Source organism: Dendrobates tinctorius, unplaced genomic scaffold, assembly GCF_039654945.1.
Source record: "Dendrobates tinctorius isolate UK_male_01 unplaced genomic scaffold, ASM3965494v1 ptg000279l, whole genome shotgun sequence".
Lineage (NCBI taxonomy): Eukaryota > Metazoa > Chordata > Amphibia > Anura > Dendrobatidae > Dendrobates > Dendrobates tinctorius.
In genome coordinates this window covers 718,729-736,598 of record NW_027361946.1, presented here as the reverse complement: position 1 = coordinate 736,598, position 17,870 = coordinate 718,729, and the positions used below count along the sequence as shown (strand labels likewise).

The following is a 17,870-nucleotide window of genomic DNA, read 5'->3' as shown; positions in this document are numbered from 1 at the left end:
GTAGTCCGGTGGCTCTGGCTGATGGGATGATGTGGGATATTAGTGGTAGTAGTCCGGTGGCTCTGGCTGATGGGATGATGAGGGATATTAGTGGTAGTAGTCCGGTGACTCTGGCTGACGGGATGATGAGGGATATTAGTGGTAGTAGTCCGGTGGCTCTGGCTGACGGGATGATGTGGGATATTAGTGGTAGTAGTCCGGTGACTCTGGCTGACGGGATGATGAGGGATATTAGTGGTAGTAGTCCGGTGGCTCTGGCTGACGGGATGATGTGGGATATTAGTGGTAGTAGTCCGGTGACTCTGGCTGACGGGATGATGAGGGATATTAGTGGTAGTAGTCCGGTGGCTCTGGCTGACGGGATGATGTGGGATATTAGGGGTAGTAGTCCGGTGACTCTGGCTGACGGGATGATGAGGGATATTAGTGGTAGTAGTCCGGTGACTCTGGCTGACGGGATGATGCGGGATATTAGTGGTAGTAGTCCGGTGGCTCTGGCTGATGGAATGATGAGGGATATTAGTGGTAGTAGTCCGGTGGCTCTGGCTGACAGGATGATGTGGGATATTAGTGGTAGTAGTCCGGTGACTCTGGCTGACGGGATGATGTGGGATATTAGGGGTAGTAGTCCGGTGACTCTGGCTGACGGGATGATGTGGGATATTAGGGGTAGTAGTCCGGGGGCTCTGGCTGACGGGATGATGCGGGATATTAGGGGTAGTAGTCCGGTGACTCTGGCTGATGGAATGATGAGGGATATTAGTGGTAGTAGTCCGGTGGCTCTGGCTGACGGGATGATGTGGGATATTAGGGGTAGTAGTCCGGTGGCTCTGGCTGACGGGATGATGTGGGATATTAGTGGTAGTAGTCCGGTGGCTCTGGCTGACAGGATGATGTGGGATATTAGGGGTAGTAGTCCGGTGACTCTGGCTGATGGAATGATGAGGGATATTAGTGGTAGTAGTCCGGTGGCTCTGGCTGACGGGATGATGTGGGATATTAGTGGTAGTAGTCCGGTGACTCTGGCTGATGGAATGATGAGGGATATTAGTGGTAGTAGTCCGTTGGCTCTGGCTGACGGGATGATGTGGGATATTAGTGGTAGTAGTCCGGTGGCTCTGGCTGACAGGATGATGTGGGATATTAGGGGTAGTAGTCCGGTGACTCTGGCTGATGGAATGATGAGGGATATTAGTGGTAGTAGTCCGGTGGCTCTGGCTGACGGGATGATGTGGGATATTAGTGGTAGTAGTCCGGTGACTCTGGCTGATGGAATGATGAGGGATATTAGTGGTAGTAGTCCGGTGGCTCTGGCTGACGGGATGATGTGGGATATTAGTGGTAGTAGTCCGGTGACTCTGGCTGATGGAATGATGTGGGATATTAGTGGTAGTAGTCCGGTGGCTCTGGCTGACGGGATGATGTGGGATATTAGTGGTAGTAGTCCGGTGTCTCTGGCTGACGGGATGATGTGGGATATTAGTGGTAGTAGTCCGGTGACTCTGGCTGATGGGATGATGTGGGATATTAGGGGTAGTAGTCCGGTGGCTCTGGCTGACGGGATGATGTGGGATATTAGTGGTAGTAGTCCGGTGACTCTGGCTGATGGAATGATGAGGGATATTAGTGGTAGTAGTCCGGTGGCTCTGGCTGACGGGATGATGTGGGATATTAGGGGTAGTAGTCCGGTGGCTCTGGCTGACGGGATGATGTGGGATATTAGTGGTAGTAGTCCGGTGGCTCTGGCTGATGGAATGATGAGGGATATTAGTGGTAGTAGTCCGGTGGCTCTGGCTGACAGGATGATGCGGGATATTAGTGGTAGTAGTCCGGTGACTCTGGCTGATGGAATGATGAGGGATATTAGTGGTAGTAGTCCGGTGGCTCTGGCTGACGGGATGATGTGGGATATTAGTGGTAGTAGTCCGGTGACTCTGGCTGATGGAATGATGAGGGATATTAGTGGTAGTAGTCCGGTGGCTCTGGCTGACGGGATGATGTGGGATATTAGGGGTAGTAGTCCGGTGGCTCTGGCTGACGGGATGATGTGGGATATTAGGGGTAGTAGTCCGGTGGCTCTGGCTGATGGAATGATGAGGGATATTAGTGGTAGTAGTCCGGTGGCTCTGGCTGACGGGATGATGAGGGATATTAGTGGTAGTAGTCCGGTGGCTCTGGCTGATGGAATGATGAGGGATATTAGGGGTAGTAGTCCGGTGGCTCTGGCTGACGGGATGATGTGGGATATTAGGGGTAGTAGTCCGGTGACTCTGGCTGACAGGATGATGTGGGATATTAGGGGTAGTAGTCCGGTAGCGCTGGCTGACAGGATGATGTGGGATATTAGGGGTAGTAGTCCGGTAGCGCTGGCTGACGGGATGATGTGGGATATTAGTGGTAGTAGTCCGGTGACTCTGGCTGATGGAATGATGAGGGATATTAGTGGTAGTAGTCCGGTGACTCTGGCTGATGGGATGATGTGAGATATTAGGGGTAGTAGTCCGGTGGCTCTGGCTGATGGGATGATGTGGGATATTAGTGGTAGTAGTCCGGTGACTCTGGCTGATGGGATGATGTGGGATATTAGGGGTAGTAGTCCGGTGGCTCTGGCTGATGGGATGATGTGGGATATTAGGGGTAGTAGTCCGGTGGCTCTGGCTGATGGGATGATGTGGGATATTAGGGGTAGTAGTCCGGTGGCTCTGGCTAACGGGATGATGAGGGATATTAGTGGTAGTAGTCCGGTAGCGCTGGCTGATGGGATGATGTGGGATATTAGTGGTAGTAGTCCGGTGACTCTGGCTGATGGAATGATGTGGGATATTAGGGGTAGTAGTCCGGTGGCTCTGGCTGATGGGATGATGTGGGATATTAGGGGTAGTAGTCCGGTGGCTCTGGCTGATGGGATGATGTGGGATATTAGGGGTAGTAGTCCGGTGACTCTGGCTGATGGGATGATGTGGGATATTAGGGGTAGTAGTCCGGTGGCTCTGGCTAACGGGATGATGAGGGATATTAGTGGTAGTAGTCCGGTGACTCTGGCTGATGGGATGATGTGGGATATTAGGGGTAGTAGTCCGGTGGCTCTGGCTGATGGGATGATGTGGGATATTAGGAGTAGTAGTCCGGTGGCTCTGGCTGATGGGATGATGTGGGATATTAGTGGTAGTAGTCCGGTGACTCTGGCTGATGGGATGATGTGGGATATTAGGGGTAGTAGTCCGGTGGCTCTGGCTGATGGGATGATGTGGGATATTAGGGGTAGTAGTCCGGTGGCTCTGGCTGATGGGATGATGTGGGATATTAGGGGTAGTAGTCCGGTGGCTCTGGCTAACGGGATGATGAGGGATATTAGTGGTAGTAGTCCGGTAGCGCTGGCTGATGGGATGATGTGGGATATTAGTGGTAGTAGTCCGGTGACTCTGGCTGATGGAATGATGTGGGATATTAGGGGTAGTAGTCCGGTGGCTCTGGCTGATGGGATGATGTGGGATATTAGGGGTAGTAGTCCGGTGGCTCTGGCTGATGGGATGATGTGGGATATTAGGGGTAGTAGTCCGGTGACTCTGGCTGATGGGATGATGTGGGATATTAGGGGTAGTAGTCCGGTGGCTCTGGCTAACGGGATGATGAGGGATATTAGTGGTAGTAGTCCGGTGACTCTGGCTGATGGGATGATGTGGGATATTAGGGGTAGTAGTCCGGTGGCTCTGGCTGATGGGATGATGTGGGATATTAGGGGTAGTAGTCCGGTGGCTCTGGCTAACGGGATGATGAGGGATATTAGTGGTAGTAGTCCGGTAGCGCTGGCTGATGGGATGATGTGGGATATTAGTGGTAGTAGTCCGGTGACTCTGGCTGATGGAATGATGAGGGATATTAGTGGTAGTAGTCCGGTGGCTCTGGCAGACGGGATGATGTGGGATATTAGGGGTAGTAGTCCGGTAGCGCTGGCTGACAGGATGATGTGGGATATTAGGGGTAGTAGTCCGGTGACTCTGGCTGACGGGATGATGAGGGATATTAGTGGTAGTAGTCCGGTGACTCTGGCTGACAGGATGATGTGGGATATTAGGGGTAGTAGTCCGGTAGCGCTGGCTGATGGGATGATGTGGGATATTAGTGGTAGTAGTCCGGTGACTCTGGCTGATGGAATGATGAGGGATATTAGTGGTAGTAGTCCGGTGGCTCTGGCAGACGGGATGATGTGGGATATTAGGGGTAGTAGTCCGGTAGCGCTGGCTGACAGGATGATGTGGGATATTAGGGGTAGTAGTCCGGTGACTCTGGCTGACGGGATGATGAGGGATATTAGTGGTAGTAGTCCGGTGACTCTGGCTGACAGGATGATGTGGGATATTAGGGGTAGTAGTCCGGTAGCGCTGGCTGACGGGATGATGTGGGATATTAGGGGTAGTAGTCCGGTAGCGCTGGCTGACAGGATGATGTGGGATATTAGTGGTAGTAGTCCGGTGACTCTGGCTGACGGGATGATGAGGGATATTAGTGGTAGTAGTCCGGTGACTCTGGCTGACAGGATGATGTGGGATATTAGGGGTAGTAGTCCGGTAGCGCTGGCTGACGGGATGATGTGGGATATTAGGGGTAGTAGTCCGGTAGCGCTGGCTGACGGGATGATGTGGGATATTAGGGGTAGTAGTCCGGTGGCTCTGGCTGACGGGATGATGTGGGATATTAGGGGTAGTAGTCCGGTGGCTCTGGCTGATGGGATGATGTGGGATATTAGGGGTAGTAGTCCGGTGGCTCTGGCTGACGGGATGATGTGGGATATTAGGGGTAGTAGTCCGGTGGCTTTGGCTGATGGGATGATGTGGGATATTAGGGGTAGTAGTCCGGTGGCTCTGGCTGATGGGATGATGTGGGATATTAGTGGTAGTAGTCCGGTGGCTCTGGCTGACGGGATGATGTGGGATATTATGGGTAGTAGTCCGGTGGCTCTGGCTGATGGGATGATATGGGATATTAGTGGTAGTAGTCCGGTGGCTCTGGCTGACGGGATGATGTGGGATATTAGGGGTAATAGTCCGGTGGATCTGGCTGACGGGATGATGTGGGATATTAGGGGTAGTAGTCCGGTGACTCTGGCTGGTGGGATGATGTTTATCAAATGGAAAGAGCGAGGCATATCTAAAGAAGAATATAATGCTGTCTGCAGAACCTGCAGGGCAGGAATCAGATAAGTAAAGCTGACAATGAATTAAGGCTTGCAAGAGACGTCAAAGGCAATAATAAAGGATTATGGGGTATGTCAAAAGTCAAAGATGCTATAGGATTTTTAACAGATGAAAAGGGTGAAGTGGTAAGAAATGATGTTGAGAAGCCTATCTTTTAAATTCCTATTTTGCATTTGTTTTCTCTCAGAAAGGAAATGTAACATCAACTGTTCTTCACTGTCCTATTAAGGGAATAGAAGAATCCAGGATATCTATAAACAGAAAGATAGTGAGGAAACACTTAGCGAATTTACATGAGTGTAAATCTCCTGGTCCAGATGAATTACATCCTAGGGAACTGAAAGAGATGGCAGAGAAAACTGAAGAACCACTAGCCAGAATCTTTGAAAAATCCAGGAAAACAGAAGAAGTCTCAGAAGATTGGAGAAGGGCAAATGTTGTCCCTATCCTCAAAAAAGGGAAGAAGACGAAGCCAGGAAATTACAGGCTAGTGAGGCTTACTTCTATACCAGTATATCTGTGAACAAATTATTACACGGCATATATGTAAGTACTTGGATAAGAATATGGTAATTAACCAGAGCCAGCATGGGTTTGTACCAAACAAGTGATGCCAGACTCATCTGATTTCCTTCTATGATGAATCACTGACTGGGTTGATCAGGGAAATGTGGAAGATATAGTATATCTCGACTTCAGCAAAGCATTTGATAAAGTATCTCATACTATCCTTATCAAAAAAAATGACCAAGTATGGGATTGACAAGTCTACGTTTAGGTGGATTCATAACTGGCTCAGTGATCATACTCAAAGAGTGGTGATAAATGGTTGCACTTCCAATTGAAAAAGTGTTTAATGTGGGGTACCACAAAGCTCTGTCCTGGCCCCAGTGTTACAAGTGGGGTACTACAAGGCTGTGTCCTGGCCCCAGTGTTACAAGTGGGGAACCACAATGCTCTGTCCTGAACCCAGTGTTGATCAACATCTTTATCAATTATTAAGATGAAGGAATTGAGGGTAAACTGATAAAATTTGCTGACGACACAAAGTTAGGAGGGATAGCTAATACTAGAGAAGAGAGAGAGAGGATTCAGAAGGATCTAAACAAACTGGAACTAAGGGCAGCAGCTAATAGAATGGCATTTAAAAGGGAAAATGCAAAATCCTACATCTGGACAAAAAAAAAAATTACATCTATAGAATGGGAGGAATAGAACTAAGCAACAGCACATGTGAAAAAAACTTGGGTATACTAACAGATCACAGACTGCACATGAGTCAACAGTGTGATGCAGCAGCAAAAACGCAAAAAGAGATCTAAGATGTATTAAGAGAAGCATAGAGCTGAGCAGGGGGTTGCACACGATGACCCTAGAGGTCCCTTCCAATGCTACCATTCTATGTTTCTATGAAAAGTCACCATTGCTCTGCTGACCCCAGGAGTGAAAGCAACCCAGGAGTTTATTAAAGCAAAGAAGTGGAATATTCTGGAATGGCCTAGTCAGTCACCTGAGCTCAACCCAATTAAGCATGCATTTCACTTGTTAAAGACTAAACTTCAGACAGAAAGGCCCAAAAACAAACAGCAACTGAAAACCACCGCAGTGAAGGCCTGGCAGAGCATCAAATAGGAGGAATCAAAGCGTCTGGCGATGTCGATGAGTTCAAGACTTCAGGCAGTCATTGCCAACAAAGGGTTTTCAAGCAAGTACTAGAAATGAACATTTTATTTACAATTATTTAATCTGTCCAATTACTTTTGGTCCCTTTAAAAACAGGCTGGCCCATGTTAATGAGCTGAAACTCCTAAACCCTTCATCCAATGTTAATGTGGACACCCTCAAATGAAAGCTGAAAGTCGGAACGTCAGCTGCATCTGAACTGTTTTGTTTAAAATTCATTGTGGTAATGTCTAGAACCAAAATTAGAAAAATGTTGTCTCTCTCCAAATGTATATGGACCTAACTGTAGATGAGGACAGTGAAGCCCCCGGAGGTGGATGTGGGGGACACATACTTCCTCCATATTAATGTCTATGGATGTAGATGAGGACAGTGAAGCCCCCGGAGGTGGATGTGGGGGGGCACATACTTTCCTCCATATTATTGTCTATGGATGTAGATGAGGACAGTGAAGCCCCCGGAGGTGGATGCGGGGGGCACATACTTTCTCCATATTAATGTCTATGGATGTAGATGAGGACAGAGAAGCCCCCGGAGGTGAATGTGGGGGGCACATACTTTCTCCATATTAATGTCTATGGAGGTAGATGAAGACAGAGAAGCCCCCGGAGGTGGATGTGGGGGGCGCATACTTTCTCCATATTAATGTCTATGGAGGTAGATGAGGACAGTGAAGCCCCCGGAGGATGTGGGGGGCACATACTTTCCTCCATATTAATGTCTATGGAGGTAGATGAGGACAGAGAAGCCCCCGGAGGTGGATGTGGAGGGCACATACTTTTTCCATATTAATGTCTATGGATGTAGATGAGGACAGTGAAGCCCCCGGAGGTGGATGTGGGGGGCACATACTTTCCTCCATATTAATGTCTATAGATGTACAGTAGATGAGGACAGTGAAGCCCCCGGAGGTGGATGTGGGGGGCAGATACTTTCTTCCATAGAGACAGAGTGTAGGGCCCGCTCCCCCGTGTGACATCTATATACTGCGAGTACCTGCTGCAATGATGATGTACGGGTCTCTCAGGAGGGTGAATAGTGATGTCCCCGTCTGACTCTAGAAGAATAGGAGGACATTAGTCTGAGGATGCGGTTGTATCCTGGCCATCGCTGCGCTCCTCCGCGTCCTCCGTGGACTCACCTCTGGCTGAACTCTAGAAGGTTGAAGGATGAAGAGCTGAAGAGCTGAGGACAGAGGAGACATTAGAATACACTGGGGATATTAGACACAATCTTTTCTATTACATATCATCATTTGGCTGATAAGAAGAATCAAATCTAATAATCGCAACCTCCATCAAAGAGAACCAGCACTGCGAGCACCAGGAACGGAGCCGTCTTCCCCACAAACTCATACAAGATGCTTCCAAACGGAGGTCCCACTGCGAGGAGAGAAGAGAAAAACAACAGATAATAATGGCGACAATATCTCCAGTGATGTCGGACATCGAGACAATGTCGGAAACCTAATCACCAACACATTGAGGAGCGCAGACCTGTCTCATGATTAAGACTCTCCAGCAACAGAGGAATGAAGAGTGAGTGACTCATGATAAAGTCTCCTCAGCAATGGAGAAACCTGGAACTGTCTCCTGATAAAACCTCTCCAGCAAAGAAGGAACCTACAACTGCCTCACGATTAAGTCTCTCCAGCAACACAGGAATGAAGAGTGTCTTATGATAATGTCTCCTCAGCAACTGAAGAGCCTAGAAATTTCTCAAGATAATGTCTCTCCAGCAACAGAGGAGTCAAGAGTGTCTCATGATAAAGTCTCCCCAGCAATGGAGGAGCCTAGAACACTCATGATAATGTCTCCCCAGTGACAGAGAAATGGTGTAATCTAGAATAAGAGGTATTCCTCCATCTTCTTGAGAGGAAACCTGTCATCAAAATAAGGAGGAACCAAGAACTGACTCAGATGAAGTCCTGAAATAATGAATGTTTAGACCCACAAAGCGCCTTCCTGCAATGTACTGGGTTCCTATCACACTATAACAACGGGATTCTCCATATTCTCTATAGCGTCTGCTACCAATGCATGAGGGACCCTCAAACTCTCTGGATATGAACCCTTGCATCCTCCTTTGATGGAACCCTTCACCTACGTCACTAGGACCTACCACCCATGTAGGGAGGACCCTCTCACAGAGTTCTTTGCCTGAAAACCTATAGGCAATGCAAGAATGGAAACGTCTGCTCTGAAAGTTGGAAAAGCCAAATCGATTCTGTGTGTGCAGCAATGAGATGTCAGAGAAGAATGGAGACCATCCTGGAGATCCCTCTGGCAATATAGTGACCCTGTGCTCCCTGCTCCACTGCATCATCGGCATCCCCAACCACTCTAACAAGCCCACCTGTGTCCTCATCTTCCCGCTCCATCAACCAAACCAAAGGTAAAGTCTGAGTGATAACCCACCAACCCGAAAAGCTCAAAGGAGAAGACGAATCAAAGTACAAAACAATAAATACAAAAAGTTCAAGAAACGAAAGGTTTTAGGGAGGGAAAAGAAGGACATCTTATTAAATAGCGAGAAGTCATGATGGACTGACCCAGTACTCCCATAGCAAGTCCTCCCAGCGCAATCCCCATGGCGTTGCCTCGCTCCTCGTCATCCGTGTACACACTGGCGAGCATCCCCATACCTGCGGGGTAAACACATGGATTAGAGGCTCCGCTCCCTCCGTGCCGTTGCTGCTCTGAGCTATAATCCTCCTTCCCGACTCTGGAGCTCTGACCTTTATGAGGAAATGGAGGAAATTAAAAACTCAGAAGAGATGAAATAAGGAACCTTGAGGGCTACAGACTCTTGCATGAACTTGTCTATGAGCAGAATGTGCACACGCACAGCACTTTCCAACAAGATCCTGACCCGCCCAAGTGACCACTTTATAGACACTCCAATAACAGAGGGATCGGGGTGTTCATTGTCCAAATTATTTTTTTGTTGTCGCCTTCTTGTTTTCCTCGGTCTGGATTGTCTGCTGTCTGCAAGAAACCTAGGAGCAACCCCAGTCTGATAGTCAACCACGTATAAAGGCTAATTGAAGCTGTCATTGGCGATCTGGCCCTTGGGAGCGATCACCTCCAGTCCCCAGATTGGTCTAGGACAGCTCTGACAGATACACATCCATTCTTCCATGTGGAGCAGCACTGAGGAGGCTCGGGCTTGGGGTTATGTAGGTCCTTTTCGTCAGTACCAGGAACTTCCAGGAATTAAGACAACCAACCAAGTACCCCATGCCCCAAAAACCTGATTGGTATAACATATGTGAGATATGACACCTACCTGCCACAGATGAGCAGGATGAGCCGATTCCCTGCAGTGATCTCGCAATGAACAGTAATGTGTACGTCCCGGAGAAAGCGAACACTATGGAGAGAGGATGGGCACATGTATGTAACACTAGAATAATAATAGACTGACATCATCCACCCCTGGATACTTACTGATTGTGGAGAGGAACATGATACAGAATCCAGCGAACATAGGGATCTGATATCCAACCCTGTACAAAATATATGATGAGAGAAGAATAGTGTGTACATCAGGATACAGCGCTCCTGGAAAGGATAACGATCAAGTGACAGATCTGAGATGTGATGTATATCAGGTGACAGATGTGAGAAGAGATGCAGGTTATGATCTGTGTTGGGTGACAGATCTGAGATATGATAGACATCAGGCAATGGATAGGAGATGTCATATGTATGAACTGACAGGTCTGAAGATGTGATCTGTATCATCAGATGATAGATCTGAGAATGTGATATTGTCTTGCGTCTGGGTTTGAACCCTTGGGCCTGTGCTTTGTGGTGGCTTCTCCATCTACTTAGCCACTTAAGTTACATATTTTCTCTGGGTGTTTATTGTCTGTTGTCCTTGATTTAGTATTTTTAGATTAACAGTTGTTTTCAGTTACTCATTTGTCTGCCTTATCACCTTTCTGGTGCAGCTTTATATACTTTTTCCTGCTGGTATTTCCTCCTGGTGATAGTCTCCTTTGGATGACCAGCCATACTGCCGTTGTTTATGCTGTCAGTGAAAGGCCAGCTAGGGTTTATCTCTCTGATGATAATGTTCTTTACACTTCACCAATCTTTTGTTTCTTGTTTGGGAAGTAGGCCTCATACTCTCTAGCAGTACACACCTTATCTCCCATTTTGTATTTCGTGGTTTGTTTTACTCAGTCTGGAATCTCTTCGTATCTCAGTACTCCTTCCCTTCTGAAGGCAAGTCGCATTCTGGTTCTTTAGGAGGAATGTGAAGCACTCGATTCATTCCAGGCAGCACAGGTCCAAGCTGCCTTCGTTCAGCCTGTTGTTAGGGCTTTTCCAGCCCGAGTAGGAACCACTAGGCACTGCAGGGTCAATATCTCTAGTCTGTACAGGAACCAGCTGGGTCAATTGCAGTTTCTAGTGTTTTACCTATTTTCCCGCGTGAGTTGTTACACAATCACAACAGATATGCATCAGGTAACAGATCTGAGGAGGGGATATATATCAGGTGACAAATCTGAAGATGTGATACGTATCAGGTGACAGATCTGAGCTGTAGTATGTATCAGGTGACAGACCTGAGGAGGTGATATTGGTTAGGTGACCGAGCTGCAGGATATGATATGTATCCGGTGACAGATCTGAGGAGGGGATATCTATCAGGTGACAAATCTGATGATGTGATACGTATCAGGTGACAGATCTGAGCTGTAAGATGCATCAGCTGACAGATCTGAGGAGGTGATATGTATCAGGTGACTGATCTGAGGAGAGGATATCTATCAGGTGACAAATCTGAAGATGTGATACGTATCAGGTGACAGATCTGAGCTGTAAGATGCATCAGCTGACAGATCTGAGGAGGTGATATGGGTTAGGTGACAGAGCTGCAGGATATGATATGTATCCGGTGACAGATCTGAGCTGTAAGATGCATCAGGTGACAGATTTGAAGATGTGATATGCATCAATTGATAGAGTTGAGCTGTAATATGTATCAGATGACACATCTGAGGGGTGATTTGGGTCAAGTGAAAGCGCTGCAGGTTATGATATGAATCAGGTGGCAGTGTTTCTACACGGTGTGCAAAATCTATATACATAAAACTAAGTGTATGTGTGTGTATGTATCAAGCCACGCCCACTCCACATAGCCACACTCACTCCACACGCAAAGCCCCGTATAGCAAATATCTAATATATACTTAAATAATAAATATCTAATCAAATATATCTATCTACTATATAAAGCTCAAAGTGTCAATGTATGTATGTATGTGTGCGTGTGTGTGCGTGTGTGTGTGTGTATGTCCGGGATAGGCATCCGCACCGTCGCAGCTACAGCCACAAAATTTGGCACAGTCACACGTCTGGACCCCGAGAGCGTCCTAAACTATGTTGTGAGGCGAAATTTTAACCCCGTGCGTTCCAATTCACCAAACAATTTTGCCCCTATCTACATACTGGGGAAAAAGTGTGTGCGTGTCAAGCCCCGCCCCTCATTATGATGTCATAATGCCCCTATTTGCATACTGGGGAAACAGTGTGTGCGTATCAAGCCCCGCCCTTCATTATGATGCCACAATGGTTGCCATGGCGACGCTGATGTCATCATAGGTTGCAAGCCCCGCCCCTCATTATGATGTCATAATGCCCCTATTTGCATACTGGGGAAACAGTGTGTGCGTATCAAGCCCCGCCCCTCGTTATAATGTCACAATGGTTGACTATGGGATGGAGGATGTGTGATGGGTATATGGGCATGGGACTATGGGATGGAGGATGTGTGATGAGTATATGCACATGGGACTATGGGATGGAGGATATGTGATGGGTTTATGGGCACGGGACTATGGGATGGAGGATGTGTGATGGGTATATGGGCACGGGACTATGGGATGGAGGATATGTATGATGGGTATATGGGCACGGGACTATGGGATGGAGGATATGTATGATGGGTATACGGGCATGGGACTATGGGATGGAGGATATGTATGATGGGTATATGGGCACGGGACTATGGGATGGAGGATGTGTATGATGAGTATATGGGCACGGGACTATGGGATGGAGGGTGTGTGATGGGTATATGGGCACGGGACTATGGGATGGAGGATATGTATGATGGGTATATGGGCACGGGACTGTGGGATGGAGGATATGTATGATGAGTATATGGGCACGGGACTATGGGATGGAGGATGTGTATGATGGGTATACGGGCATGGGACTATGAGATGGAGGATATGTATGATGGGTATATGGGCATGGGACTATGAGATGGAGGATGTGTATGATGGGTATACGGGCATGGGACTATGAGATGGAGGATATGTATGATGGGTATATGGGCATGGGACTATGAGATGGAGGATGTGTATGATGGGTATACGGGCATGGGACTATGGGATGGAGGATATGTATGATGGGTATATGGGCATGGGACTATGGGATGGTGGATAATTATAATTTGTTATAACTAACCGCAGTTAGTTACTATGCCCGGGCAGCGCCGGGCTCTTCAGCTAGTATATAATAAATATCTATCTATTTCATAGTCACATTTTCTTGACCACAACAGGTTACACTAAGCAACTTTTATTTCAACAGACATATTTAAAAGATGAAAGCGGAGCTGTGATTGGTTGCTATGAGCAACAGTTTTCCTTGTAGACAGTTGTGGTAACTGAGGCCTATTATTCTTATCATTTCTATGGTGTTATCGTCCTTCTGTAAAGCTGGAAATAACACAATTTATTACCGTGCCAACACAGACCACCCTCTGACACAGACTGCAGGGGGAGCCCAGAATCAGAAACTTCTGTTTGTCTGGCATGAAGCATCTCATTAAAGGGAATCTGTCACCCCATTTTTCGACTATCAGCTGCCGGCACCGCCATCAGGGGCTTATCTACAGCATTCTGTAATGCATTCTGTAATGCTGTAGATAACCTGAAAGAGAAGAAAAACGAGTTATATTATATTCACCCAGAGGCGGTCCGGTGCCTCCCATCTTGTAGCGATGACGTCCTCTTCTTTGCTTCCCATCGCGGCTCTGGCGCAGGCACACTGCTCTGTAGAGCAGAGTACTGCAGTGCGCAATCGCCGGACCGGGTCAGAGAGGTCCGGCGCCTGCGCACTGCAGTACTTTATCTGTCCTCAACAGGGCAGGCAAAGTACGCCAGAGCCGCGACGGGAGATGGGAGGCGCCGGACCACGACACCCATTGGACCAAGACCGGACCGACCCCCGGTGAGTATAATCTAACTCGTTTTTCTTCTCTTTCAGGTTACATTGGGGCTTATCTACAGCATCACAGAATTCATTACAGAATGCTGTAGATAAGCCCCTGATGGCGGTGCCGGCAGCTGATAGGGCTAAAATGGGGTGACAGATTCCCTTCAACTTAAAAATTCAAACACAGATTAAAAAAGAAACACAAGACAGATTTCTCCATCCCAGTAATCATTTTAATCAGTGTAACAGCGGCAACCTGACAACGCCTGATTCACTTTCAACTTATTTATACAGCTACAACTAATGCCACTCTAAATTAGTCCTGCTTTACAATTTCGAACTAAATGGTATTACACTCCCACAAGGTTGAAATCATCTTTCCCTAAGAGAAAAGCTGTATTACGCCTCAATGAGCAAGACATACTATCAGGGATTCGGGGGAGATTGCCACCAGTTGTCAGGAATTTATATATTATATATGTGGTTGGGTGATATTTAAATCCCCACATTTTATGTTTACACTTTCAATTCCGGTTCGGAACGTGCAGCTTTCTGGCGCCCCCTTACCCTCAGGTCATTCAGGGAACTGTACCGGAAAGGCTGCCTAGTTGCATACTGGCAATCGAGCACTCTGCAGTGAGGGCGGTATGTATATCACCCGTCTCAAGAAGGAAACACACACATAAACCTCTGATCCGTCACTGCCAGAGTTTCCCAATACCACCAGGACACTTTGATGCCACCAGTTCCTCGATTGATACTAAAGACTATTTCGGGTCAGGAACCAACCCACAGGTAGCATAATTTGCCGCGGAGTATGGGTCGGTTCAATGATAGATAAAGGAGAATGAAGCTAGTAAATTTTAAAAGTTTACTCCAGAATATATAGACAGTGTTTACAAAAATACAAAAGATATTACAAAAGGAGACAGAATACAGTATGTACAGACAGTTACAAATAAAAGGGATTAAAGTAAGAAACTTACTCTCAGTCACAGATATGACAAGTCGATGAGGGGAGGGGAGTTCTCAAAGAAAAGATTCAGTCCACAGCATGGATGGTAGCTGTCGTCCCCATGACTGAACACCCTACAAAATGGCAATTCCTTTTTTATAGTTTGCCCATAAACGTAGGAACCATGGGAAAATGCACGGGCATTTTCCCATGGTCCAGAGTTCAGGGCAGTTCAGGCTGTGAGGGAGTGCAGCATCAGTGACGTCACCACTAGTCACTTAAGCTGCGTCAGCAGCATCTCATTCCCCAGTGGTTTTGAGCCGGGACGGTCGCACCTTAGCACTGTCCAGGTTGAAAACTGTATATGTTGAACTGGAAACTGAAGGCGTGTAAAATCAAAAAACAAATCAGATGGAATGAGTGGAATTCTTGGAATGAAAATGTCCTCTCCTTTGGCACATCCTGTTTCTGAGCTGTGTATCTAATCCTATCCTGTGTAATACTGACTGCTGAGCTGTGTATCTAATTCTATCCTGTGTGATACTGACAGCTGAGCCGTGTATCTAATCCTATCCTGTTTGATACTGACTGCTGAGCCGTGTATCTAATCCCATCCTGTGTGATACTGACTGCTGAGCCGTGTATCTAATCCTCTCCTGTGTGATACTGACAGCTGAGCCGTGTATCTAATCCTATCCTGTGTGATACTGACTGCTGAGCCGTGTATCTAATCCTATCCTGTGTGATACTGACAGCTGAGCCGTGTATCTAATCCTATCCTGTTTGATACTGACTGCTGAGCCGTGTATCTAATCCCATCCTGTGTGATACTGACTGCTGAGCCGTGTATCTAATCCTCTCCTGTGTGATACTAACTGCTGAGCCGTGTATCTAATCCTATCCTGTGTGATACTGACTGCTGAGCCGTGTATCTAATTCTATCCTGTGTGATACTGACTGCTGAGCCGTGTATCTAATCCTCTCCTGTGTGATACTGACTGCTGAGCCGTGTATCTAATACTCTCCTGTGTGATACTGACTGCTGAGCCGTGTATCTAATCCTCTCCTGTGTGATACTGTCTGCTGAGCCGAATACCTAATCCTATCATGTGTGTTACTGACTGCTGAGCCGTGTATCTAATCCTATCCAGTGTGATACTGACTGCTGAGCCATGTATCTAATCCTATCCTGTGTGATACTGACTGCTGAGCCATGTATCTAATCCTATCCTGTGTGATACTGACTGCTGAGCCGTGTATCTAATCCTCTCCTGTGTGATACTGACTGCTGAGCCGTGTATCTAATCCTATCCTGTGTGATACTGACTGCTGAGCCATGTATCTAATCCTATCCTGTGTGATACTGTCTGCTGAGCCATGTATCTAATCCTATTCTGTGTGATACTCACTGCTGAGCCGTGTATCTAATCCTCTCCTGTGTGATACTGACTGCTGAACCGTGTATCTAATCCTATCCTGTGTGATACTGACTGTTGAGCCGTGTATCTAATCCTATCCTGTGTGATACTGACTGCTGAGCCATGTATCTAATCCTATCCTGTGTGATACTGACTGCTGAGCCGTGTATCTAATCCTATCCTGTGTGATACTGACTGCTCAGCCATGTATCTAATCCTATCCTGTGTGATACTGACTGCTGAGCCGTGTATCTAATCCTATCCTGTGTGATACTGACTGCTCAGCCATGTATCTAATCCTATCCTGTGTGATACTGACTGCTGAGCCGTGTATCTAATCCTATCCTGTGTGATACTGACTGTTGAGCCGTGTATCTAATCCTATCCTGTGTGATACTGACTGCTGAGCCATGTATCTAATCCTATCCTGTGTGATATTGACTGTTGAGCCGTGTATCTAATCCTATCCTGTGTGATACCGACTGCTGAGCCGTGTATCTAATCCTCTCCTGTGTGATACCGACCGCTGAACCGTGTATCTAATCCTATCCTGTGTGATACTGACCGCTGACCCGTGTATCTAATCATATCCTGTGTGATCCTGACTGCTGAGCCGTGTATCTAATCCTCTCCTGTGTGATACTGACTGCTGAGCTGTGTATCTAATCCTATCCTGTGTGATACTGACTGCTGAGCTGTGTATCTAATCCTCTCCTGTGTGATACTGACAGCTGAGCAGTGTATCTAATCCTATCCTGTGTGATACTGACTGCTGAGCCGTGTATCTAATCCTATCCTGTGTGATACTGACTGCTGAGCTGTGTGTCTAATCCTATCCTGTGTGATACTGACTGCTGAGCCGTGTATCTAATCCTATCCTGTGTGATACTGACTGCTGAGCCGTGTATCTAATCCTATCCTGTGTGATACTGACTGCTGAGCTGTGTATCTAATCCTATCCTGTGTGATACTGACTGCTGAGCTGTGTATCTAATCCTCTCCTGTGTGATGCTGACAGCTGAGCAGTGTATCTAATCCTATCCTGTGTGATACTGACTGCTGAGCCGTGTATCTAATCCTATCCTCTGTGATACTGACTGCTGAGCTGTGTGTCTAATCCTCTCCTGTGTGATACTGACTGCTGAGCCGTGTATCTAATCCTATCCTGTGTGATACTGTCTGCTGAGCCGTGTATCTAATCCTATCCTGTGTGATACTGACTGCTGAGCTGTGTATCTAATCCTATCCTGTGTGATACTGACTGCTGAGCCGTGTATCTAATCCTATCCTGTGTGATACTGTCTGCTGAGCCGTGTATCTAATCCTATCCTGTGTGATACTGACTGCTGAGCCGTTTATCTAATCCTATCCTGTGTGATAC

At 47.1% G+C, this 17,870-nt stretch overlaps 1 protein-coding gene across 1 annotated transcript in view; it reads right to left on the bottom strand.

The window, feature by feature from the left end:
- Positions 1-17,870, bottom strand: part of SLC18A2 (solute carrier family 18 member A2) — a 226,356-nt gene that overhangs the window by 92,669 nt on the left and 115,817 nt on the right. Inside the window, exons 4-9 of the mRNA XM_073559899.1 lie at positions 10,328-10,386; positions 10,167-10,250; positions 9,430-9,522; positions 8,171-8,260; positions 8,020-8,063; positions 7,875-7,935 (exon numbers count right to left, since the gene is read on the bottom strand). Of these exons, the coding sequence (XP_073416000.1) occupies positions 7,875-7,935; positions 8,020-8,063; positions 8,171-8,260; positions 9,430-9,522; positions 10,167-10,250; positions 10,328-10,386 (431 nt within the window). The remainder of the gene's footprint in view (positions 1-7,874; positions 7,936-8,019; positions 8,064-8,170; positions 8,261-9,429; positions 9,523-10,166; positions 10,251-10,327; positions 10,387-17,870) is intronic.